The 25,690-nt window shown below is 33.4% G+C and overlaps 1 protein-coding gene across 1 annotated transcript in view; it reads left to right on the top strand.

The window, feature by feature from the left end:
* The window catches only part of PCDH15 (protocadherin related 15), a 711,784-nt gene that overhangs the window by 400,423 nt on the left and 285,671 nt on the right, over nt 1-25,690 (top strand). The window contains exons 9-11 of the mRNA XM_049696610.1: nt 13,108-13,314; nt 22,257-22,391; nt 23,846-23,995. Of these exons, the coding sequence (XP_049552567.1) occupies nt 13,108-13,314; nt 22,257-22,391; nt 23,846-23,995 (492 nt within the window). The remainder of the gene's footprint in view (nt 1-13,107; nt 13,315-22,256; nt 22,392-23,845; nt 23,996-25,690) is intronic.

The raw sequence follows: 25,690 nt of genomic DNA on the forward strand, positions 1-25,690 counted from the left end.
ATGCAGGGGACGCGGGTTCGTGCCCCAGTCCAGGAAGATCCCACATGCCGCGGAGCGGCTGGGCCCGTGAGCCATGGCTGCTGAGCCTGCGCGTCCGGAGCCTGTGCTCCGCAACAGGAGAGGCCACAACAGTGAGAGGCCTGCGTACCGCAAAAAAAAAAAAAAAAAAGTGCTCAATACATATTTCTTGTAATGGCTTTCTCCCTGGCACAGTAAATCTTTTAAGGCTGCTGGATTTGGGTACTGCATCTTCATTGCATTTAAATACATATATTTGAAAGTGCCTGTATTTGATAGAATTTTATCCTGCCTCTGTCAAGAATAAAGGTGCAAGGAACTTGTCGAATAAATTCAATCCCTGGAAAAAAGCCATACCTATATTAAGACAGTTTAAAGCTATTTATGACTGTATTTAAACAAACAAACAAAAAATTCTCCTTCTAAGGAAAATATACATATTTTACACAGACAATGAGCCACAGAATTGAAACTGGTGAGCTTGAATAGTAGAGTTAATTTGCCAGTTCTCCTGGCGAGTTACTTTGCTTTAGTAATTTGAGAGTCACAGGACAACAGCGTGCAAGAAATGATTGAGGCCTACAAGAACAGTGACTACAGCCCTTGATCCTACACATGAATCTCTAATGCCACAACCCTAGAAAATATTTGGCCTCTATTTGAATAATGATATCAATTTTACTTTACTGCTTAGGAATTCGGTGGGTAACTAGGATTCACTATCTTTAAGCCATATGACATTTCCTAGTTTTCAATTTGCCAAATCCTTTCTGAGTGCCTATTAAGTGCCTGATATTTTGCTTGGTGTTGAGGAGACAGAAATGTATGAAAGCTCTGCCTCAAGGAAGAGGTATGGAAAGTATGGAAATTGTACTTTTAGACATATTTCCCTTCCGATTTCTACATCTGTATTTCCAAGTACTGGCTGAATAACTACTCCTAGTATTTTCCAATTGCATCAAATTAACATAGTAAAGTATATACATCTGTTTGAAACCTCGGCTTCTTTCTTTCAATTAATAATATTACAATCAGCTTGTCACCCAAGCTAGGAGTTCCCAGTTCTTCTGAGACACCAGCTCCTGTATGGCCCTATCCATTCACTTTTCAAATCCTATCCAGATACATCTGGAATTTCTCTTGAATGTCTCCCCCAACTCTCCATGCCCACTGCAGTTCTCTAGGTTTCATCCTCAAGGCCCGCCATCTCACACAAGTGATCTCTAAGATTTTAGCCTCTTTTTCATGCATCCTGTCCATCTCCCCACATTGCCAATAGATATTGCTAACACAAAAAAATAGATCATGCTGCTCCATATTGCCTTTAAGCCAGTTGACAAATTGCCCACTACATGAAATTCCAACAGAAAACTTTGTTGATTTGAAAGATCAGGCATTAGGGGCGGACAGACAGAGTAAGAAGTCACAGATCATTAGTCATCACTTCTCAAAATAAAAAGGATGGCATCCCCCATGAACATGAGAGAGCTATCAAAATTCATTAAATCTGTTAAGGAGAATGTGAAGTATAAGTTACTATCATTCTACTGTGGTGTATGGATTGTCAGTTTATCAAAAAAAAAAGAGAGAGAGATACACACAAATAGAGAAATTAAAAGGAGAGAAGAAGGGCTTAGATGCTCCCTTTGAGAAAGATTGAGTAGGATCTTCCAGTGAGCCAGGGTTATGATAAGGAAAAAAAAAAAAAATCAGAGCTGATGTTGTCCAGCCATAGGAAGAAAGACAAATTCTATAAATAACATACTTTCATAATTCTGGAAATATTCTAGCCATATATGCCTCTCTCTATTCTTATGGATTCCCATTGAAGGAATAAAATACACATATCTCACATCTTAGTTCAGCAGTTAAGTGAAAAGTAAGCTCACTTCCTCTGCCCAATAGCAAGATCTATAAGGTAAGGAAGTTTAAGTCCATTAAGAGTGAAAGTCCTTTGAATGTTTTAGAGAAAATTATCCCACAGAAATTTCAGGTATTAGTTCTTATCAGTAATGAAACAACAATCCCTCCATTGATGTCTTAATGAATATTACACTTTTAGAAATCCACTGACATATTTGATACATTTGCTAGACGTTCATCTTTTAATTTTACGTTCTATTTTTTTCAGTTTAGTAGATTGTCACATAAAACATTATGTTTGTTTCTTCAAAAAGAACACTGTATCCTTTTGTTTACTCCTGCTTGTTCACATTTCTAAAACTTCTAAGTACTAGGCTAAATTAATTGACTATTATGACAATTATGGAAATTAATACAAGGAAAGAATATATGGTGTCCTCTTTTCTCATGTTGTTATTCATCCTGCTAGGTTAGTTAGGACAGAAATAGAATACAGCACTTGAATATAGTGGCTGTCCAAATGTGCAAGATGACAAAAGACACACAGAAGTGGTATTTTACTTGGCCTCTTTCCTTCTTCACAAGGTGACCTGCAACTGCTTGGAAGAAGGGAAGCAATTTATCCATTCTCATCACAGTCCCTTGATTTTGGCAAGGCCCTCTTGTCTGCAGAGGTCATTGTAAGAGTACAACAGCAAGTCTAAATATTGTAGAATGTTCACGTGAAAGACACTCTGAGCGGACCTTGCCATATCTCCCCACTACACACCCCTTCATACACAGAAACTACCTTAACCCTCCTACATGAATGTTCTCAAGTAACCTTTCTTCATAGGCTTCTTGGTTGTTGCATAGAAAATGAAATTAAAAGGGTATATCTAAAGACTTGAAAGCTAAACAGGTCTTTCCACTAGTTTTTTCTCAAGAACAGACTAGTACATAGGAAAAACTCCCATTCTCATTACCTTCCAGGCTCTGAAAAATAACCCACTTAGAGACAGACTTTTTCTGTATACTGATGATTTTTTGAAATTCAGATATTCCAGGATGGACTATTCCAGTCAACCAGTTCACAAAGGCACCTTAGGAGAGAGCTTTCTCCTAGTGGAGAGAATACTCTGTGGGAATGGAATCAGAATCCAGCATAGACATTTGCTGGATGAGGAAGTGAAGGGCAGGGCAAAATAAGGGGAATACAACATGAATTAGAAGCACTCCAGAAAAAAGTTACTACACCATCACGATCATAATTTTGTCTCTGGCTCACCGTGCTATTTATAGCCAAGATGATTCTCATGTTCAAGCCACCAGCCAAATAGTGTGATATATCTGTGCTTGGCAGGAGTTTTCTGAATCTGTGGTCTCTCCGGGAGCAACTGGGTTTTTCTTCTTTAAATCATTCAAAATTGCCCTAGTCATTCTAGTGTCAGTTTATATCTCAAGCTTTAAGCACAGAGAAAGATTTTTATTATTGAAAAATATACAGAAGCTCCAAGGTTGCGGTACGCGGGCCTCTCACCACTGTGGCCTCTCCCACTGCGGAGCACAGGCTCCAGACGTGCAGGCTCAGCGGCCATGGCTCACGGGCCCAGCCGCTCCGCGGCATGTGGGATCCTCCCGGACCAGGGCACGAACCCGCGTCCCCTGGATCGGCAGGTGGACTCTCAACCACTGCACCACCAGGGAAGTCCGGTGGGCATATTCTTACATCAAATGAAGATAGAATGTACTTTAAAAATATTTTCTAGATGGGAAGTGTGTCAATATTATTTTGTTGTCATATTATAAACCCCTTTGGGAGTGCATTGTTTATAGTCTGTCTAGTAAAGATATCTTTTCTTTTTTGTCAAACCAAAAATGTTTTTATTTCCAAACAGAAATGCACTCTTTCGCTATGCTTATGGCATTACAAACAAATCAGTTGTATAAGATACAAAACAATTCTTTGTGTTTTATCTGATAAATTATTTTATGGTTTTGCAAGTTCTTAAATATTTTTAGTAATTATCATAAATAGGCTGTTGTCAGACTATGTATTCTTTAATTTTTAGAGTAGTAAAGTTTAAATAAATGAAGTTTCTGTAGGTTTTAAAGCAATATAATAGTATAACAAGGGTCTAGAAGCAATAGAATGCACTTATTTTAATTATTAATTAGTCGGCAATATTAATATGATCTTTGATCCAGGGAACACAGGCTTACCACAGCCATCTCTCCCTAAGACGTTCCAAAAGAAAAATGTGTGTACAAAGAAGGGAAATGTAAACTTTTACAGTCACTGGGGCTTCAACCCCCAGCCCTTGTAGAGTTTAGTGAGCTGAACAGGATCCTGTGGAGAACTCCCGTATGTAAGTGAGGTTCCTCCACTTTTACTTCCGACTCTCAGGTCCAAACTGAAATTTGAGACTTTACTTAAAGACTGAAAACAGTAGCTTGCATAAGACGCTAGAGAAGAATTGACCTAAGGTGTTCCACCTTGGCTTTTTTTGAGTGTAACAGCTGCCTACAAACATGTGTGAGAGGAGTCAAAATGCTAGACGGCAATTGATTCTCAAAGGGCTATTGATCGGACATGTTAGGATCATGTGATGTGCTTGTTTTTGAAAGGAAGATTTTAGGGCTCTATGCACTGAATCAAGATGCCCATGTGATTTTCAGGGAACTTAAATTTGAGATATAGCCATATTTTAAAATCACTTGGGAACTTGGTAAGGCAGTATAAAATTAAAATAGTAATTAAAGAAACAGACAAATAAGTAAATAAATACATGTCAGAGGTCCTAATTGAGCCTACAGTTGTAGAAGTTTCCATAAAGATTAAATGAAGATTTTCCCTGTAGTACTTTTGCATCAGACACCAGAACTTTTGGTCTTATTTTCATTGGGGTATGGTGAAATGTGAGATAAAATTTATAGGTCCACATACACAAATGAATATCCCTAGATCTTATAGATCTTAAAACCCTAACTTAGTCAACTAACCTAGTCAAAAACCTTACCAGTGTTCCCAGGTGGAGAACTGGATGGAAGGTTTTGTCAATATTCCCACTTCTTAGGTTTTCTTAAAAAACATGGAAGACTGTTATTTGAGAGCAACATTATCAGAAATATGTACATACATATGTGTGTGTGCATAGAATAATCCATAATTAAATTTCAATTAATTAAGAACAATGAAATGTCAAGAAGATTTGATCGACCTATGAACAGTAGCAGACTGAATTTATTATGTGCAGAATATTCACATTTGTATACATGCAATCCTTTGTTATGCTACAATCATAAAACATTTTTAGTGGCACTCAGCCTGCCCATTTGATAGTAGTATTATACGTAGCATCAATTACCAGAAGCTAGCTAAGTCTGCTACATGACACCAGTGTTTTTTTGGATATACAGTATTGTCATGGAGGCTTACTGGTCATCTTTGCTAACCAGTAAGACTACAAAGAAAGATTTTCCAGAAATTCGAGTATGGACATAGCTCAAGCATGAAGTAGCCAGACCCAGAAGGGTGTCTTTCAAAGTACTCACATTATAACCACCCAAGGAGTTTGATAAAAAGGGAGATTTCTTATCCCTGTCCAAGATATATGAATCAGAATCTTTGTGGGGAGCATGTGGGAATATGCTTTATAATAGGCTTTCCTGCTGAGTCTTATGTAAACTAAAGTTTGAGAACCACTGCCCTATCTGGTGGCCATAATTTTTGAAAGTTACCTGTCATTTACTACTGGTATATAGAGAAATGGCTTTGCCATTTGTTTTCCTTCCCTCCTCCTTTCATCCACACTTTGTTCCTTGTTTCTCTTCTCCCCTCCCCTTGCCTCCCCCCCATCCCCCTTCCTTCCTAAGGTATCTGATGTTTGTGAAAATTGGTCAAACAGGTCCTAAGAACTAGAGATTAAAGACTATAGTTTAATAGGAGAGACAGGCAAGAAAACTGGCAAATAAAAAAGTATGTTAATGCACTATAAGAGTGTACTCAGTCAGAACCTTGCTAAAGTAATCAATTTGCCTCAGTCTGACAAGAAAATGTGTCTAAGTCATACGCTAAGTGAAAAACAAAGCAAATCAGAGCAAACATCTCTTTGTTTAAACCACTGCCCATTTTAAAAACCTCCCCGTATCTAAAAATATATATCAGCTTATTTATATATGTATTATATGTAAATGTTGATAAATTCTGGAAGACTGTAGATCACCTATTCACAGCCCTCATTCCTATTAACAGGGAACCACAATTGGTGAGTGAGGAGGATAGGTTGTGGCCCTTTATATATCTTTATATGACTGGCAGGAATGCATATCAATACCAATTATCTGTAGGTAAGCTTGCTTAGATATGAAAAACCTTTAAAATGTACAAATAAAGATGGCGTTCACATAACTTAAGGTGTTCATGTTATACATTCACAAAAATTTATTTCTGCTTCATTTTAATGTCCAAAACAAACCCTCCGTAAATATCTATAAAATGGGGATTAAAATCATGGCACATTCATTTTATTTGTAGAAAATATTTATGTAAAGCAAAGATATACATAGCCTATTGAAATTGAAAATACACAAAATTCACAACAAACCTATTTTTGAATTCTTCCATATATCAGGAACTGATCAAACATTTAGCAATGTACGAAACAGACAAATTTACAGTGTTTACCCTCTCATAGAATTTAAAGGTCTGGTGAAGAATGATTCTCAGACATTTGTTGCAATAAAGGGTTAGGTTTACAGATGCATAGAGAAAGGACATTTTTTTTTTACATACAATATAATTCCATTTTTATTTTTAAATATTATAAATATAGGAAAAATGCAAAATTATCAGAATTATCAAGACTAAAGTGTGGTTTTACCTTTTTAATTGCAACATTTAATTTACATTTTAAAATAAAACTACAATTAATTAGATTAACATAAGACTTGTTTTTTCTTCTAAAGTTTGCTGACATGAAATATTTCTTGGAGTATAAAATCCATTGATTATATATTATCAAATGAGAAGATGGAAACACAAATTATTAATTTTTAAAAAACTTTTAAATTCTTTCCCCATCTATCACTCCAAGCAGGAGATTTTCTTTAAACTATTTTTAATAACAGTAATACAACTAACAGTTACTGAATAAGACATTTTCTTGCAAGGCATTTTTTGTAAGTATTTTGAATATATTGTATCACACAGTTGAATGTATTTGAATTGAATTTGAATGTATTGTTATCACACAATCAAGATGTCTTGTAAATTGTCATTTACTGTGATTAAGGGAGGGTAAGGGACTTAACAGGTGTTGTGAAGTTGGTTAGATATAGACTGGGAGACAAATACCACTCTGCTAAGCCACCTTTTCATTACAGCATCATTTGCTTTTGCAGTAGTGTGTGACTTTCTTACCAAAAGAACATTTATTCATTCAGTACTTATTGACAGACTATTCAATGTTAGCTACTACAATAAGCCTGGAAAGTCAACATTAACAGAATAGTCACACATCCGTGATATCTTGAAAGTTATATTCTAGTGGAATAATTCTGACAATAAATTACAAGTATAATAAACAAATTTTGAAATATTTTATCTGTTAAGTGCTATAAAAAAAGCAAATTACATTGTGAATTCCAGTGCTGGGGATATAATTTAAATGAGGTGGTCAGTGTAGGCCATGTGGAAAAAGATATGTAATTCATGTGGACATTTGTGGGAATAACATCTGAGGTAGAGGGAACAGCCAATGCAAAGGTTCTGAGGTAAAAATATGCCTGATTTTTAGTGGAACAGCATATAGTATGGTCAGAGCATATTTAGTGAGAAGGAGAATATGATAAAAGCAGTAAGAGGTCAGATCCTGTAGACTTGAGTCAAACTGGAAATCACTGAGAGGTTTTAATGAGAGAAGTGACTTGATCTGACTAATATTTAACAAAATCACTGAGCTGCACATAAAAGAATGGGCTACTGGCAAGGGTAGAAGCTGATGGAGAAGTTTAAATCATCCAGGTGGCAGATGATAGTGGGTTGGCCCCTACCAGAGTGGTAATAGTGGAGGAGGTGAGAAGTAGTTAGATCCTGCATATATTTTGAAGTTATAGTCAATAAAATTTCCTCATAGATTAGATGTGAAGTGTGAAAAGAACCAAGGAGTAAAGATGACTCCAAGATTCTTGGCCTGGGCAACTGGAAGAATGGAGCTGCTATTAAAGTGGGAAAGACTGTTTGTGGAATAGGTTTGTGAGGTGGGAGATGAGAATTTCATTTTTTCAGAGGTTACATTTGAAATGTTTATTAGATATCAGGTATCTAATAAACATATCATTTAATAGTTATTTTAAAATAATTATTACTGTAGTTACCTAATAACTATAATAATTAGATAATAACTATCTTTATAGTTATTCTTTAAGCAGAGTTATTACATATACAGTTTTATATAGATTCTGGACTCTCAGAGCTCCAAGCTGGAGATAGAAATTGGGAGTCATTATGTTGCTGGCATTTAAAAAAAATTTTTATTGGAGTATAGTTGTTTTACAATGTTGTGTTAGTTTCTGCTGTACAGCAAAGTGAATCAGTTATGCATATACATATATCCCCTCTTTTTTAGATTTCCTTCCCATTTAGGTCACCATAGAGCATTGAGTAGAGTTCCCTGTGCTCTACAGTAGGTTCTCATTAGTTATCTATTTTATACATAGTAGTGTATATATGTCAATTCTAATCTCCCAATACATCCCACCCCCTCCCTTCCCCCCTTGGTATCCATAACTTTGTTCTCTTTAAATATAAGTTCATCTGTACCATTTTTCCACATTCCACATATAAGTGATATTATACAATATTTGTTTTTCTATTTCTGACTTCACTCTGTATGACAATCTCTAGGTCTATCTACATCTCTGCAAATGGCACTATTTCATTCCTTTTTATGGCTGAGTAATATTCCATTGTATATATGTACCACATCTTCATTGTGCGTTCCTCTGTTGATGGACACTTAGGTTGCTTCCATGTCCTGGCTATTGTCAGTAGTGCTGCAGTGAACACTGTGGTGCATATATCTTTTTGAATTATGTTTTTCTTCAGGTATATGCCCAGGAGTGGGATTGCTGGGTCATATGGTAGTTCTATTTTTAGTTTTTTGAGGAACCTCCATACTGTTCTCCATAGTGGCTGTACCAATTTATATTCCCACCAACAGTGTAGGAGGATTCCCTTTTCTCCACATCATCTCCAGCGTTTATTGTTTGCAGATTTTTTAATGATGGCCATTCTGACCAGTGTGAGATGATACCTCACTGTAGTTTTGATTTGCATTTCTCTAATAATTACTGATGTTGAGCATATTTTCATGCATTTGTTGGCCATCTGTATGTCTTTTTTGGAGAAATGTCTATTTAGGGTTAGTTACTGAGATTTTTAAAACCATGAGATTAGACTAGATTAGCAAGGAAGTGAGTAAGAGGAAGAGAAGATGACTAAGACCTGACTCCAGGGCCACCCCAATTTTAAGTTGGAGAAGAAAGGAGAAACCAGAAAATGAGAATGAGAAGAAATGGATAGTAGTATTGGAAGAAAACCAAGAGAGAGTGTTGTCTTGAAAGACTAGTGAATAATGTTTTAAATGCTGAAGGTAGGTTAAGTAAGATATGGATTAAAAATAAATATTGCGTTTAGCATTGTAGGAATTATTGGTAATTTTGACAAGAACAGCTGTATTTGAGTGGTGGGGCAAAAGCCTAACTGAAGTGGCCTTAGGAAAAATTGGAAAGAATGAGTGTAGACAAAAGCAAACACAAAAATGTAAAAAGTGGGCACTATAGATGCATAATAAATAATTCCTGACTTTCCAGGAAAAAAGTTATTTATTTCTTCTTTCCTAGAATGTATTTAAATGTCTTGATAATCTTCCTATTTTCTTTCTTCCCCCTAAATTGTATCTACTTTAAAGGGTTCATACTAGAGATCATGGAATTTATTACATTGCTTGCCACAAGCCAGTAGGACAAAAGTTAGTCTGTATTCTCCGTCCTCTGGTTCAAGGAGCTAAGAGGTTATCAATATTTGCTTGCCTTAATATTGAAAACGGAGTAGCTTGTTTCTTTTAATGTTTTGCTCTCCGAAGTAACTAAATAGTATATTTTGTATACTTCTCCCATTTTGGCTTTAGTTTTACTTTGGTCTCATTACTGAAAATGGGACTCATGCCCAGAAATTCTCCAAGCAAAACCTGGCTTTTAAATATAATGTTTAATTTGTAACTACAGACTTTGTAGATATAAATAAGGTTGTCTTATGGGAGTAGATGATTTTTTAAATACTACCTTGTTTCACTTGACCTGCTTTTTTATGCTTCTCATCTCATTTACTAGCAACTACAGGGGAACAGAATAAGTAAGACTTTTGAGAATTCCTATTTATATTATACAGAAGAGAGGATTGGATGATAGTTTCGTGTATGAACCTTCTAAAGAGAAAAGCATGATAATTTGTTTTAAGTGACATATTTTATCTCTAATTCAATCTGGATTATCTACTTTACTAATTTTCTTTCCTGCCACTAATTTTTCCCATCAATCTTAAATTTGGATGTTCATTTGCATTCTGTAAATTAGAGAATCATGTGGTGAATTTCCCTGTATAGGCTCTCGTAAATCAGGAGACCTGAGTCTGGGGCCCTACTCTGTCTGTGACTTACATGTGGTATGGCCTTAAACATAAAACTGACGTTTTTATTTTTGCATAAACACAGAAGTATATGTTTTCATATTTAGAGGGGCAAAATAGCATAGAGATTAAGAATGTGAACTTTAGGGACAGATACGTGGTTAGCACATACAAAACACCCCAAAGAGGATGAAATATGTAGTAGCAATCCAAAAATATTACTCATATTAACAACAAACTAATGTTAGAGAAATAATAGACAGAGCCTTTACATGTTATTTTTAAAGATACGGGCAAATCAACTGTTTCCATAGATCTAATTTGAGTTTTCTTTCTCTTTTTGTTGGATCACTTTGTCTCCATCATGCAAATAATACATGTTTTGGCTTCCCAACTTGCAGTAAAAATTAACAACATACGAGCTGAATGTAAAATAAAAGCTTCTTTCATTGTTACACAATTTGCTTTTTGTTTTCCTCTCACCATCCATAAATTGTGTGTGTTTATTGGAGGAAGGGGACAAATGATAAAATCTGTGACTTTTCATAGCATTATTAGTATGTCCAGGACATAACATAATGACTTTCAGAACAGTTAGATACAAAATAAAGGGAGAGAGAAAAAGTCCTGTTCAAAATGACTAGCATGTGTGAACTGTTCCTGATTCAATTAGATCAAGGTCATTGGGCTGGAGCCCGTTATGGACCAATTAGTTTCCTACAGTGAAAGATGATGTTTTCTAGTCATGGACTGTACCTTTTCCCCTGGTCAACTGTGTCCAGAAAGCCTGCTGTATGTCACAGAGGGGACTCCTAGAAGAACATCCATGTCTCAGCATGAATTAATCGCAACCACTGGATACAGAAACAGCTTATCCATGCTGATGGTCAGGAGCACATATGGTTATGAGTGAAGGATACAAAGTTACAGAAAAGGCTACACATTATTCCAGGACTGTTGTCTTTAATGCAGAGCAGGGGCTCATAAACATTTTGTACCATTAACCACTCTAGCAGTCTGTTCTCAGATGAAAATTTAAATGCATAAAATAAACTATATAACATTATAAAGGAAATCTAATATATTGAAATAGTTATCAAAATATTTAAAAAACAAAGATAAGTAGTTTTTTTCTAAACAATGCTTTATATAATATTATTTAACAATGGGTTTATTAATTACCATAATTTCAATGTAGTAATTAGCATACATTATATTTCAAAAATTTTTTTAGTATTACTAATAACATGAAGTGATTTTTCTTGGTGCAAACTCACTGGTTCTGCCAAACATTACTGTGATTTGTCACATACCCTCTCAATTGATAGAAAAAAAACCTAAATTGATAGAAAAAAACTAAATTGATAGGAAAAAAAACTAAATTACTAAGTTACTAAATTACTAAAAATTACAACTAGAAAGAAGTGAACAATTATCTTCCAGAAGCCCAATAATGAACAATCAGAGATATCTATCTGAACTGCTTATAAACCTTCATGGCCAAATGTCACTGCTTCATGTAGGAAAGCACTACAGGATTTAAAATAAAATATTTAACTTTTAGTTGATTTCAAAATACAACTATTGCAGCAATGGGGGAACATATCAATTAAAAAATGACAGATTTTGAATATTTATATATATATATACTATTGAATTATGTTAATGATTTATTCTAAAGTTTGGAAGAGATTTTCTAGAAATCAGTTGTGATAAAATCTTCCCTTAGATAAAATTTTTGGATTGCTACACAATAAGATGTATTTTTTAAAAAACAAAGTCAAGAGTTGGTGTTAAGGGTTGGTGTTCACCCATTCATAGCATGACCATGTGGAGATTTCCTAAGAAAATTTATTGGAAATATAATTTGTCATCAAATTTTTAAACTGAATAGGAGGAAAAAAACAAGAAAATAAACATACTCCTAATAGCAGGAATATTAATTTTACTTGAATAACATATTTATGGTTAAATAATGTTTACATTTCTATTTCTACTAAAAATAATTTATTGAAATTTTCTCTGTCCCATATAAGAGTCTTTAGAGGACTTTTTGTGGGCAACAAATGTAGCTTTAATCTATTAATTGTATGTAGAATTATGAGTTATTTGGGGATTTAATTACTAATGTGGAACAAGAAGATGTGGAAGAGGCAAAAATAAACACAATGCATTATTTGAGTTATGAATATTTGTCTGTTTTTTATTTAAATATTTTATCAGTAATTCACTCAAATATCTTCCCTTCTCAGTTTTCTATCTAAATGTATTTAAGTGCTGTTATTTTTTCTAATAATATGCCATGACAGATACAAAAGTTTATTGCAATGATTTTTTTTTCTTGAAATATACACTGGGTTTGAGGACAGGAAAGCAAAAATTGATGAAGCCTCTCTGGACTTTTATTTCCTCATGTTTTCTAAGGGTCCTTTACTTTAAAGTAGTTCTTTCTGTAATGATACCAGATTAAAAGAGAATTCCTACATATAGTATGAAAAATAGCACCCCGAAAGGATTCCATAACATACAATGTTTTAATCTTTTATATTCTTTTTTAGGCTGAACAGGACAATGGTCATCCTCTTCCTGCTTTTGCCAGTCTGCATATTGAAATACTGGATGTAAACAATCAGAGCCCATATTTCACAATGCCCAGTTATCAAGGCTATATTCTGGAATCTGCCCCAGTGGGAGCAACTATTTCTGACAGTATGAATTTGACCAGCCCTCTAAGAATTGTAGTTCTGGACAAGGATGTAGAAGATGTAAGTTAAATATAATTTTTGCTCTTATTTTGCTAACACATCTCGTTATATTTATGCCAGTGGGAGATATTACAAAGACATGGTTGCATGAGCTATAGAATAGAGAAAAAAGTCAGTATAAATGAAAGTCTTAGGGTTGTAATTTAATTCCATATCAAAGTTATTATAAAAAAAGTAAATTTGAATTTAGCAACTGTTCTTTTTCAGTTTACAGATATTCAGTATAAGGAAGAAAATGTTTCACTTGCAGTTTGCTAAAGTACAAGGGCAGTCTTTTTAATTAACATTGGCTTTAAACTATGTAATACTAATAGGAAAAAATAATGGCATTACACAATAAGTATAAAAATCATGAAGGTAGCTCTGAAGTGTGATTTGGGGGACTTTTCTGACATTATGTTATTAAAGAAAACACATTTTGGGGCAGCTGACCCGCTCACACTTTTGCCAATGGCTATGTTGATGCTAACACTCTTCCACTCCACACATCATTGTCCTCTGTTTTTATGGTACTGACACTCACTAAAGGAGTGGGAAATTGTCCAGATTGGGCAGATCAGAGTATTTTACCTCCTTAGCTAGAGTGATTGCTCCAAAGAGTGGACAGAAAATTTTTACCAGTCCAGTCAAAGTCCTCCCAGGAATTGAACGGAAAACAAAATTGGAGCTGGAGGACTTTGGCATCATGTATTAAAGAAGTGGAAATGAATCTGAAGCCATTGTAACCAAGTTTGCTGACATCATAGAGAAGGCCCATTGTCATTGGGAGAGAATGAAGCCTGACAGAGACATACAGAGAGGAGTCCTACCGAGTCCCAATTTTTTAGGCTGGAATATCCCCAGATCTATATGAATCCCTAAAGATTTTCCTTTTAGTCTCTGACCTAGCACAGTATTTCCCCAAATATCTTTTTTTGTTTTAACATACGTTAAGTCTGATTTCTGTCACTTGCAACTTACAAAGTCCTGACCCAGAAATGTCTCCCATTTCGATAGCATCTGATAAAACTTTGTGATCGTGGAAATACTCTGTAGCTATTCTGTCCAGCACAGTAGCCACTAAGCCTGTGTGGCTATGGAGCACTTGAAATGTAACTAGACTGAAAACATAATTTTAACATTTTGTTTAATTTGAATTATTTTAAATGTGAATAGTCACATGTCGCTAATTAGACAGCACAGCTCTAGAACATCCCCCAAAATTTCATTACATGGGATTTTGTCATCAGTTTAGTAAATTACAAGGGCACTTCCAGATTTTTTTTTTTTTCTTTCTGGAAAAATTTTGTAACCCTTAGCAGAGGCTGTGATAACTCTTGTGTGCACTCCACTTCTCACCAGGTGTTTTATTTTACTCTTTATATCTTTCTCTGCTTTCTTTTTTTTTTCCTCATCCTACCTTTTTTGCCCTTCTTACTCTCTCCCATTTTCTTTCATCATGTGTTTTAACAACAGCTAATTCACACTGAGTTCTTAATACCTTCCAGATAATATAGTAAATGCTTTATCTTGCATTAATTCCCTTAAATTTCACAGCAAACATAATAGATGCAATTTTACATATTGCAGAAAGGGAAATTTAAATGCAATTTAAGTGCCTTAAATTTGAAGCAATTTTAAATGCCTTACTCTGATCACAGAATTAGTAAATGGTAGAGTTAGACCTTGAGCCAAGGTCTAATGGAAATAAAGTCATTGATTTTAATCACTAGTCTAGATAGCCCCTTTCTATTTTATACAGTCTGACTGTAGTCTGACTATGATAACAGCTGTTAATGCTATAGACTTTCTTCCTAGAAAAGTGCGTATACATACCCAATTTCACATCCCACATCACAGAGTGTTTAGGGATTTCCTGAAGTTTAATGTGTTTCATGAGTCACAGGTCATTTAGTGAATACTCACTAGAAAACTCACAGAACCACATTAAGAAGTTTTATCCTGGCTAAGCTAATATATTTTGTAGGCCCAGTTATGTCCCACAAATTTTGGTGTGGATTTTATTTCATGTTTTTAATTTAAATGCATAATCATATTTTAAGCAGTGACTAGTCAGTTTGGAAATTTCTAATAGTTTAAGTCACATCTTCATGAACACAGTGGTTGGCACAAGCTAAATCCTAAAAAAAAAAATGTAGTTTTAGTTTTTCCATAATGGCAAAATTTATGTATTTGTACTTCTTGGTACATTTATATTGTTTAGTGGTTGCATACTAAGCCCTATGTTTGCTCGCATACATTCTTACTTTTCTGGATTGTCATTCACTTTAAAATTACAAATGTTAAAATTGCATTCTAAGGGACTTTGTAAAGGATAGTGGGACTTCAAGATATTACTGACTTAGGGTGGAGAGAGCTTCTGGGTCTGAAACCTTTGGAAAACACTACTTAGAATTCTGCTCTTGAAGATTTACAATTCAGTTAGCCTATTAAATACTCTGAATGTTTCCAAGGGATGGGACGGCACATTGTGGTTCTTAAGAGTTTGTGCTTTGGAGTTAGATAGACCTGGGCTTGACTGTTGGTTCTACCCTGTGATAGCTGTATAACACCGTGAGCCTTATATTTACCAGTTGCAGCCTTTTGTTCAAATGCCAGTGACCCAAAAAGATATATGGTAGCAGTCACTGCCACCTTGGCCTGCTCCTTCACTTGGGGCTGGTGGGGATGGGAAGGGAGAGAAAATTTCCCTTAGATAAAGCCATGTGCATGGAGAGTGCCATAATTACTATGTTTTATAGAAATGTCAAGTGATTAAACAATGTCTATCTGGCCATTTGTTTATTATTTAGGCCCATCCTCTTTCTAAAATCATCTGCAGTGAGTGATGGTCATTAGGTGCCTAGAAACTGAACAAGTATATCTAATCCCTAGTGACAAATTTTTCTAAAATATCATCTACAACTTCGATATATCTATACTTTAAATAAGTCCACAGAATGTTAAACATCATTTAATCCAACTTCCTATACTATGTGAAATGTTATATTAAAATCCATTCTTCAGGAGTTGATGTTACACTTCATTGTGCCACTCAAGCTTGAAACCTAGGAGTCATCCTTGATTTTTTTTTTACTCAAGACAATTAAGAAATCTTTAAATTCTTCCTGTTTTGTCCTCTGAATATTTCTTGACTCTCTTTTTCTCTCTCCACTCTTACAACCCATTTGTCTTTTATTAAAATTGCCTCCTAATCTTCTTGCTCCCATTTTTTTTTCTTACTCAAAACCATCTTTCACTCAGCCACTAGAATGATTTATTCAAAGCTCAAATCTTACTATATCACACTTCTACCTAGTATACTCTCATGACTTGCTGCAGAAGAAATTTTAAGCCTATGTGCATGGTTTTCTGCTACTTGATACCTGAACATTTCTGCAGCCTCATTTTCTGAAAATTTCTGCTTCACTTATTACATTTAGCAACTACTTGTGGTTTCATGCATTACACCAAACTACTGCTTATCTAATTACCTTTGTTTGTTACATTTTCTTTTTTGAAATCTTTCATTTTCCATTACATGAACTGGCTTGAAGAACATGCTCAGTGTTTGGAATTCAGCTCAGGCACACCCTCATTTAAGAATCTTTTCTAGATTATGCATTCTCTCAGTTGAGTTGCATGTCTCTTTTTGGTGAATTTCTCTAAAGTTATATTTACATCATTGTGTGTGTCTTTCTCCCTCATTGAATTTAAATCGAGGATAGGTCCTAGGTCTTAATAACTTTTGTATCATGAAGATCTAATACAGTTCCCAGAACTTAGTATGTTCTAGTAATTGTTTAATAAACTAATAAGTTCAGACACAAGTAAAGGAATGAGAATATCTGGCATATGTATCAACAGTTCTAATGGTATTGAATTAACTGTTTCACAATATGGCCCATTCCATGGTGGGACAACTAACTACTAGAAAGCTTTTCATCACATTGAGTTGAAACGAGCATTCTTGTAACTCAACCATTATTCTTTATATCTTCCATTTGCCAGTATACAGAATAAATCTTTAGATTAGTCATTGATGTGTTTGAAGATGAATTTATGTCCTTCTGAATCATATTTTTTTTCCAGGCCAAGTGCTCTTCACTTCTCAAAAGTAAAATATGTTCATTGCTAGGTTATTTTAGGATCTGTATTAACAAAAGAAAACTTCAAGGCCCTTTTAGTTTGCAGGCAAGAATTTTACTACATGGTAAATTCTAGTAGTTTTTGAATGTCAGAATTAGTGAAATTAATCAGCATAAGGGTACAGGATTTAAGATTAAGGGCAAAGACACATCACCTCATACAGGTATTACCAATAGAAACAGAGATAAAGCATCAGGCATGAAAGAGAAGTAGTCATTCCAGGAGTTGGTTTTCTTGAGCACAGCTAAGCCACAGGGCAGATGCCAAGAAGGGGACAGACTTGGATCTGTTTATCCAAAAATGAAGTTGTTTTCTTCCTTCAATTCAGTAGAAAGTAAGGCAAAGTTTTAGGAACTAGTAGCAGAGATCGGTGATTTGTGGTGTTATTAGCAGTTTAGATTTTGAGTCAGAAGGAATATTAAGGGTCACAGTAAACTGAAAAAGAAAGTAGACAAAAATATTTGTACTAATGTTCCTTCCTATAGAGATCAATATATATTTATACATGCATATGTAATATATATATGAATCATATTTATAATTTTTTTCAACCATTCTTACTTCAGTTTCATAATAGTCCAGAATATACATAGAGCAGGTAATGCAAAAGAGGCATGTCTGAAACCACCAGGTTTTCAGCGGCAGAACCACTAAAAGTTGCTTATTGAATTCTAGTTATAAAAAAATAACGGGGAATAATAATCAACAGGTTATGCATTTGGCTTGCAGAAAGGCAATGATTCACTTATAATTCCAAGTCAGTTTGCATCCCTATATAGTGTTTTGTTTCAAAATAAAGGTATCCTTGAAATTTAATACAGTACACTTATAAAGGTATAATGTACTTATATGCTTTATAAATATTGTTATACTATCATATATATGTTATGATGTTTCAAAATACTAAGAAAAAAATACACCTTCGAAAAAATTGTTAGTTTAAATAAACTGGAAAAGGTTTTTGTTTGTTTGTTTTGTGGTTCATTGTTTTTTTTCTAGTGTACATTTGTATGCCATATATATATTTGTGGTCATTTATATTTACATTTTTTAATTTAATGTTTAATTTGCATATAGGTTCCACCTGGTGGAGTTCCTGTAGGTACTAGGTGTTAATTTTGTGTTTGCTCTTTTGTTAATTGCTGTGGTTCATTTTCTTGTTCTTTTTCCTTTCTACAAAAAAAAAAAAAAAGGCAATTACTTCATTATCACTTATAAAGACCTAAAACTATTAAAATATATATGTAATTTAAATTTATTACATCATATTATTGGTTATAGTATTATAAAATTGTGGAGAATCCAAACTGCATGTGAACTTAAACAAAGATTATTTAATTATTAATTTTTTTAGCCCATGGAGCATTAATAATTCATTATTGCATTCTTTTAGAAAAATTCTAATCTTAGAGGCGAACCCTTTTAAACAAGGTACTTCAGAGAACTACTGTCAACTAATTGAAATTGGCAGATGAGATTAAATTTTTTATTTTCTTGTTATGCTTTGTAATTTATATGTATGCACATAAGTATGCATATGTATGTGCACATATACATTTCTGTGTTGTATGTGCATATATATGAGGATGCATATAATCTTGTGTGTGTATGTATGTGTGATGTCATCTTTTGAGTCTCATTGGAAACCCATAGTTGGTTTTAAATCCAATAGACTGTCATGTTTGAACATATTTATTCTATATGATGAGATTTTAAAATTTTACATTCATATGTTTACCTTTGTGTTTGTATATGTGTTTACTTTTGCATTCACTTTATTTGTGCTGTGAATAAATATCAGAGTTTGTTTTATACTCCCAGAAAATAATACACAAATTAACAAAGTAATATATTGTGCTTTTGGTATATGCTGAATGTATACTTTAGAGTAAAATAATATTTCTTTATGTTGGGGAAAAAGATTGTTATATTAATCAGCCTTCTGTGTATATTTTGATTTAGAAAACTAATATTTAATTTAAATAAATTTATAGACACAAGGACTACATAAAATATACTGTCCCTATCAGAATAATGAGCCAGAGCATTATCTTCCATTTACACTCATAGTACACCACACCTGAAACTAGTATTATCCTTACAAATGAATCTAAGGTATTAAACTTTGAGTGATAACCGGCTGAACATTTCCAAATCTGCCTTCTTAAATTCTTATACTTAAATACCCAGACATTTACCAATAGCATCTATGCATGCTATATACATATATAAATTTTAGAAGGTTATTATTTTAAATATTAATAAACTTCAAAAGTTATATTTTAATCAGAAATTAACTGTGCAAAGCAGATTGGAATAAGCTGTAAGATGCCATGTACAATACTAACATTATGCATTCTGTTATTTTTTTTACATAAAACAGCCTGCAGTTCTGGGAAATGTTATTTTAGTTCCTAGCTAGTTTTTATAAAAGGACTTGAAATGGAGACAATTAAATTATCAGAAGGACTTTAGTGTTTCTGGTTATCAAATATGAGAGAGCCTGTTTATGAAGTCCTGGTGTGTATATCATCTTCGAATGGGAGTTGCTTGGCAATGGAAATCTTGTCGCTTTCATAAATTTGTGAAATAGTGTGGTTTGTGATACAATCATACCACAGTCACATATACATACATTGGTTTACAACCCAACATTCATTACAGTATTGCACTATCTCAGTACCTGACATTAAAAAAATGCTTAAAACGTGGTGAGTATATGAATGAATATATCTAACAAATTTACTAACAGAAGCTACAGTTGAAAGGAAGAAGAGAAATTGAGAGAGGATTAGTCATAAAGGAAGTAGAGAATGACTGAAGGATTTGAACAAAAGGAAAGAAGTAAATATTTGGCAAGCAAATCACATAGCAAAACTTGCTCAGCTTGGATTACTCGTAGTGTAATATGAGGAAAAGAAGCTGTGTTTGTTGGCACCATTGTTGGTACGTTCAGAGAACAGAAAAAAATATATGAATTTAAAAGCCTAGTGACTTTACTTTGATAGGTAAAATCAAGGGTAAACACTAAAAAGGCAGACACTCATATTTATTTAGTTTTTTTTAATTAATTGAAACTGTATGCTAACATTTGTGATCATTTAAAAATAATAATTGAATTAGATTACAATTGGCTCTAAAGTATAACAAAAGAAGAATCCCAAAAATGTGGTTTAAAAATATGTTTTAATGTGTATTTTATAAATTACTTTTTAAAAGAATTTAACTTTTTATTAACTAACCTATTTGATTAACCAAAATACCCCACTTCCTAGCCATGCTGAGAAACTGGGGTCATGGCACTGAAATGAAAACAGCTGAATGCCCATTGGAAAATATCAGTGAGAAGCCTCTTGATTTTTTTACAACTCTTAACAACTTTGATTATTTTATAAGTGGACCAACAGATATTATTATGTATAGTATTAATTTTTTTAGTGTTCCGAGATAAATGTAGCACATTGACCTTGTATCAAAATCATGGGCAAGGAAGCTGCCATGATATAGCTAAATATTATCTCCTAATAAGATACTGCAAATACAGAACTTGTGTCAGGTTCAAATGAAACCATTCATTCCAAGGTTATTTGAAGTATACACATATTGAAACTTTAGGGAGATGTAAAGTATCTTGTGGATCAAATCATGCCAGCCTTTTAATATAGTAGCGTGCATTTCAACTTTCTCACTTCTACATAGAAATTTTTAAAATATGAGTTCTAATTTTTTTTTTCTTTTTAATCGACAATGTGTTTAACAATTCCTGGCTCTCTACTCCGCCCTCAGCCTTTGATATCAGACTTAGAAATCTGTGATATTAAATCACATTTCACACCATAATATTTTAAAAGTTGCCATAATCTGTAAAACACCTTACCTCGCTGTATCATCCCTGTATCTATTTTTTCACAGCCTTTCTGATAGTCCACTCTCTCTCAACATTCCCATTTTATTTGCTGCACCTTCCTTGCTATTCCACTATGCAGATGCCAATCCAAGCCTACCCATTTTATGTCTTTGTTCTTTCTCTGAATTGTAGAGATTAATACCTTGTCTTTCAGAGATGGCAATAAGATTGTGAAGGATTTCCAAGGCCTAGTTAATTACCTGTGTTTTGAACTTTTGCAGTCACTTCCTTTTTATGTATATATCATTTTTTTCTAAACCCTTTTTTCAGACACGTGTCAATTCATATATTTTGAATCTAATCATCTGAAATATTTTAATTAAAATAAATATTAAGTTTCCCCTTGGAGAATCTTTACATTAAAATAAGAAAGAGTAAGCACATTATTTATAGGTAATGAATTATATACATAACCAATTTTATTTCTATTTTACATTAAACATGAGAACAGGTTAATAATATGCATGTGTGCAGTTTATTACTACAAATGAATTAATTGTAAAATTCTACAGCTAAAATTCTTGCCTCCAATTTCCTTTTCTTGTATTTATTTCTTATTTCTCGAGTCCAATGAAGTTCTGGAAAATATTGATATTAAATAATCAATAAGAATATATTCAAATGGACTGTTTTCTGTCTTCTTCTTCTTCCTATTTTTCCTTTTATTCACATTAATTATACTAGTACTTATTTAAGTATTTTATTTTCCACAAAGTGAGTAATTGTCTGTGGATAGTTTTGTGCAATTATGAGTAAATTTCTAGTTAAATCTTTCTTTTCTTTAGAAATTCTTAATACAGTTATGTATTTTTGTAATAAATTTGAAAAATTAATTTCCAGGTAATGAACTAATAAATGCATTGTTTATTAACATTATAAATAATGGCACTTTTTTTTTTTTTTAAAGACGAAAGACCCAGAGCTTCACCTTTTTCTGAATGATTATACCTCAGTCTTCACTATCACGCAGACTGGAATCACTCGTTACCTCACCTTACTTCAACCAGTGGACAGGGAAGAACAGCAAACTTACATCTTTTCGGTAAAGAGATTTCATATATATGTATATAAATATACATATATATGTATGCAAGAGAAAGAGGTGTCTGTTTAAAACTGAAAAGGTCAATGATTTGAAAGGAAAAATGCAATATTTTCAAGTAATAACAGAGAATATAAATAATAAAAAATTCTTCACATGTATTTCTCTTTTTTCTGTTTGTAAGTTTGTGTAGTTTATTACCATTCTTTCCAACAGAAGAAAGACAAATTTTGAAATGAAAACAAGAAAATGGGAATCTCACTCTTCACCATACACTCATGATTGACTTAAATTGAGATATTATAAAGTAGAATCAACAAAATAAAAAAATTATTTTCTAACATTTATTTATTTATTTATTGTTATTGCATTTTTAAGTTTGTCATACGGTTAGGCCAGTGGTTCTCACTGGGGATGATTCCTGCACCCACCACCCTCCCCATCCTGCCCTTCCCCAGGACCTGTTTGCAATTTCTGGAAAGAATTTTGAATGTTACTCTTACGAAGAGGTGCTATTGGCATCTGGTGGGTAGACACTGAAGATGCTGATAAACCTTTTATAATACACAGGACAGCCTCCCACAACAAGAATTTGTAGGTTAGGTTAGTGAAGAGAGAGAGAGAGAGAGAAAAGTTGACAGCTGAATAGAGGTAAAAAGGAAGTTCTCTTCATTATCCAAATTTCTGAGCTAGATTTTATTCAAATATAGGGGGAAAATGAGCTGATAGAAAAGGGTAGGTAATGGAATTTATATAAGGAGGATTTTTGTCGGGAAAAGCTTACACAGCAAACTCAGAACTTTCAGAAAACCTAAAGTCCCCAGTTAAAACTTAGATACAGAGTGGATTTCAAAAGTCATTCAGAATGAGGATGGTAGTGTTATAGCACTGATTTTTTGGTGAGACCTTCTTTAAAAGTTAATAATGTAATTAAGATATCACTCTTCACAAATGCCAATGGGTCCTTTAAAAATTGTGATTTTAGTGAATTATTAGAAGATGATATTACATGTTTAGGGCATCTATTTTCTTGACTGATGTAAGCATGTTGGCTGTAAAAGCAACTGTTGCATTGTAAACAAAACATGTAAAAATGGAGAGTATTTTACTATTAATTTTTTAAAGGTTAAATAGTAGTTAACTTCTAAAAATTAGCAGTGTCATTGGCCATTTCAAGCCTCTAAGACATTTTACCTATCAGCTTCTTTAAAACGTGCTTGCATTCAATACATTAAAAACAAAGCAGACTCCTCCGTACTTGCTTCTTAGCACATTAAAACACTTTGATTATATGTACTATTATAGTTTTATTACTTCCTTTTATCAGCAAACATTTTAGCACCCTTTTAAAACTGTAAATTACATACGAGAAACTTCTTAAATTGTAGGAGTTAATTCTGTAGTGCTTATGTTTGCATGAATACTCTATTAAATGTATTTTTCTATCCCCAAAGATAACGGCATTTGATGGTGTTCAAGAAAGTGAGCCAGTTACTGTCAATATTCGGGTGATGGATGCAAACGATAACACTCCAACCTTCCCTGAAATATCCTATGATGTCTTTGTTTATACAGATATGAACCCTGGGGACAGTGTCATACAGGTGAGAATATTTGAAGCAATTATTTCCTTGGGCATTATACAACGCATTGGTGAAGACATTGCTGAAGAAATGAAAGTGAATTTCAGACTTATTGTATGGCATAATTTAGCTTAAAAAGCTTTAAATTTATGTTTACTTTTTGAATGAAAGTATATCTACATGGACTTTAAAGTAGAATTAACTAGATGTACACATAGCTGTTTGACCTTTTATACTTGATTTTTAAAATGTAATATATTGAACATAATTAATATAATGAATATATTTAATATACTGAAGTTTCAAGCATTAAACATGTAGCTTAAAACTTCAAATTATTTTGAACTCTTGTAGAAATTGGTTAAATTTCCTTTGCAGATAAATACAAAGGACTGTATTAATAAATTGCTGGGTAATACTATTAGACATTGATTACCTGGACATGAAATAGAATCATTACAATGGGAAAAATTAAGATAAGATAGTAGATTGTATCTTTGAAAACACAGAAATCTGGCAAAATCTATATCCTTGATTTATTTTATTTTTATCATTAGCTGTACTTATTACATTTAAATAAATTGCAAGTTATCTCACAATCTTTTTTGTGTTCTGTATATAAACCATAAAGAAGTAATAATATTCTTCCTTGAGAATTTTTAGAAATCTGGTTGACTGTAGTACTTTCCAAACTGGCTGTACATCAAAATTATCTAGGGAGTGGTTGAGAAATACAGATGAGAAAGATTCACTTCAGCTTTCCTGGATCTGAAGCTCTATAAGTAATACTTAAGTAATCAATATAAAAAACAAGCCCAAAAGGTTTAAGTTGCCCAGTCATGTAAAGACCACTGATCTATATTTTCCTCTACATCTGAGAGTCAGATTTAATAATTTGAAATTGCTCTCAAGCCAGGAAGGTCATGATTCTTTATACTTTTTAGAGTATTAGAAAGGCTCCTAATTATTACTAAAGTTTATATATAATATATATTATATAACATAAAATATATAATAATATAGAATATAATCTAATATATAATAGTATAGTATATAGTGAATACTAATAAATAAATTTGTATACCTATGTATTTTAGTATTAGATAAATAGTTCAGAGCAGTAAAAAAGCATTCCAAATGCCTCAGCAGTGTACTTAAGTCTTTATGTTATGGTTGCTCTTCTCTCCAGCTTCATCTTTGGCCCTCTATTTCTATATGTATGTTTCAGTCCTACTGAACTATCATTTCCAGTTACCTGAATGTGCCTTGCTCTTTCCCATTTTCTCTAATTATCTCCTTTACCTTGATCTCTTTCCCTTCTATTTATAGCTTGATTACTTTCTCCTATTCTTTAGACTTTTTACTTTGTGAGGAAGCATTCCTTGGTAGTTTTCAGTAGATAATTCCTAGTAATTCTTCTTCCTTAATAGTTCCTGCAACCCACCAAATAGTGCAACCCACCAAAAACAGTAGTTTCTAGCCAAGATATTATGATACAGTGGTGTGTCCTCATCAGTGTGAAATGTGTGGGAAGAAATAGTTAACAATATGTCTCATGGCTTTTGTATACTATTTTCTGTTAACCAAGAACACTTCTTATCTGATCTTTTACAAGGCTAATTCACTCTCATCATTCAGGACCCAGCTCAAAATATCATCTCCTCAGAGAAAACTTTCCTAACAGCTTAGTGTCAATAGCCTCCCAGCATACACACA

The sequence above is a fragment of the Orcinus orca genome, chromosome 14 (genome assembly GCF_937001465.1).
Source record: "Orcinus orca chromosome 14, mOrcOrc1.1, whole genome shotgun sequence".
NCBI lineage: Eukaryota > Metazoa > Chordata > Mammalia > Artiodactyla > Delphinidae > Orcinus > Orcinus orca.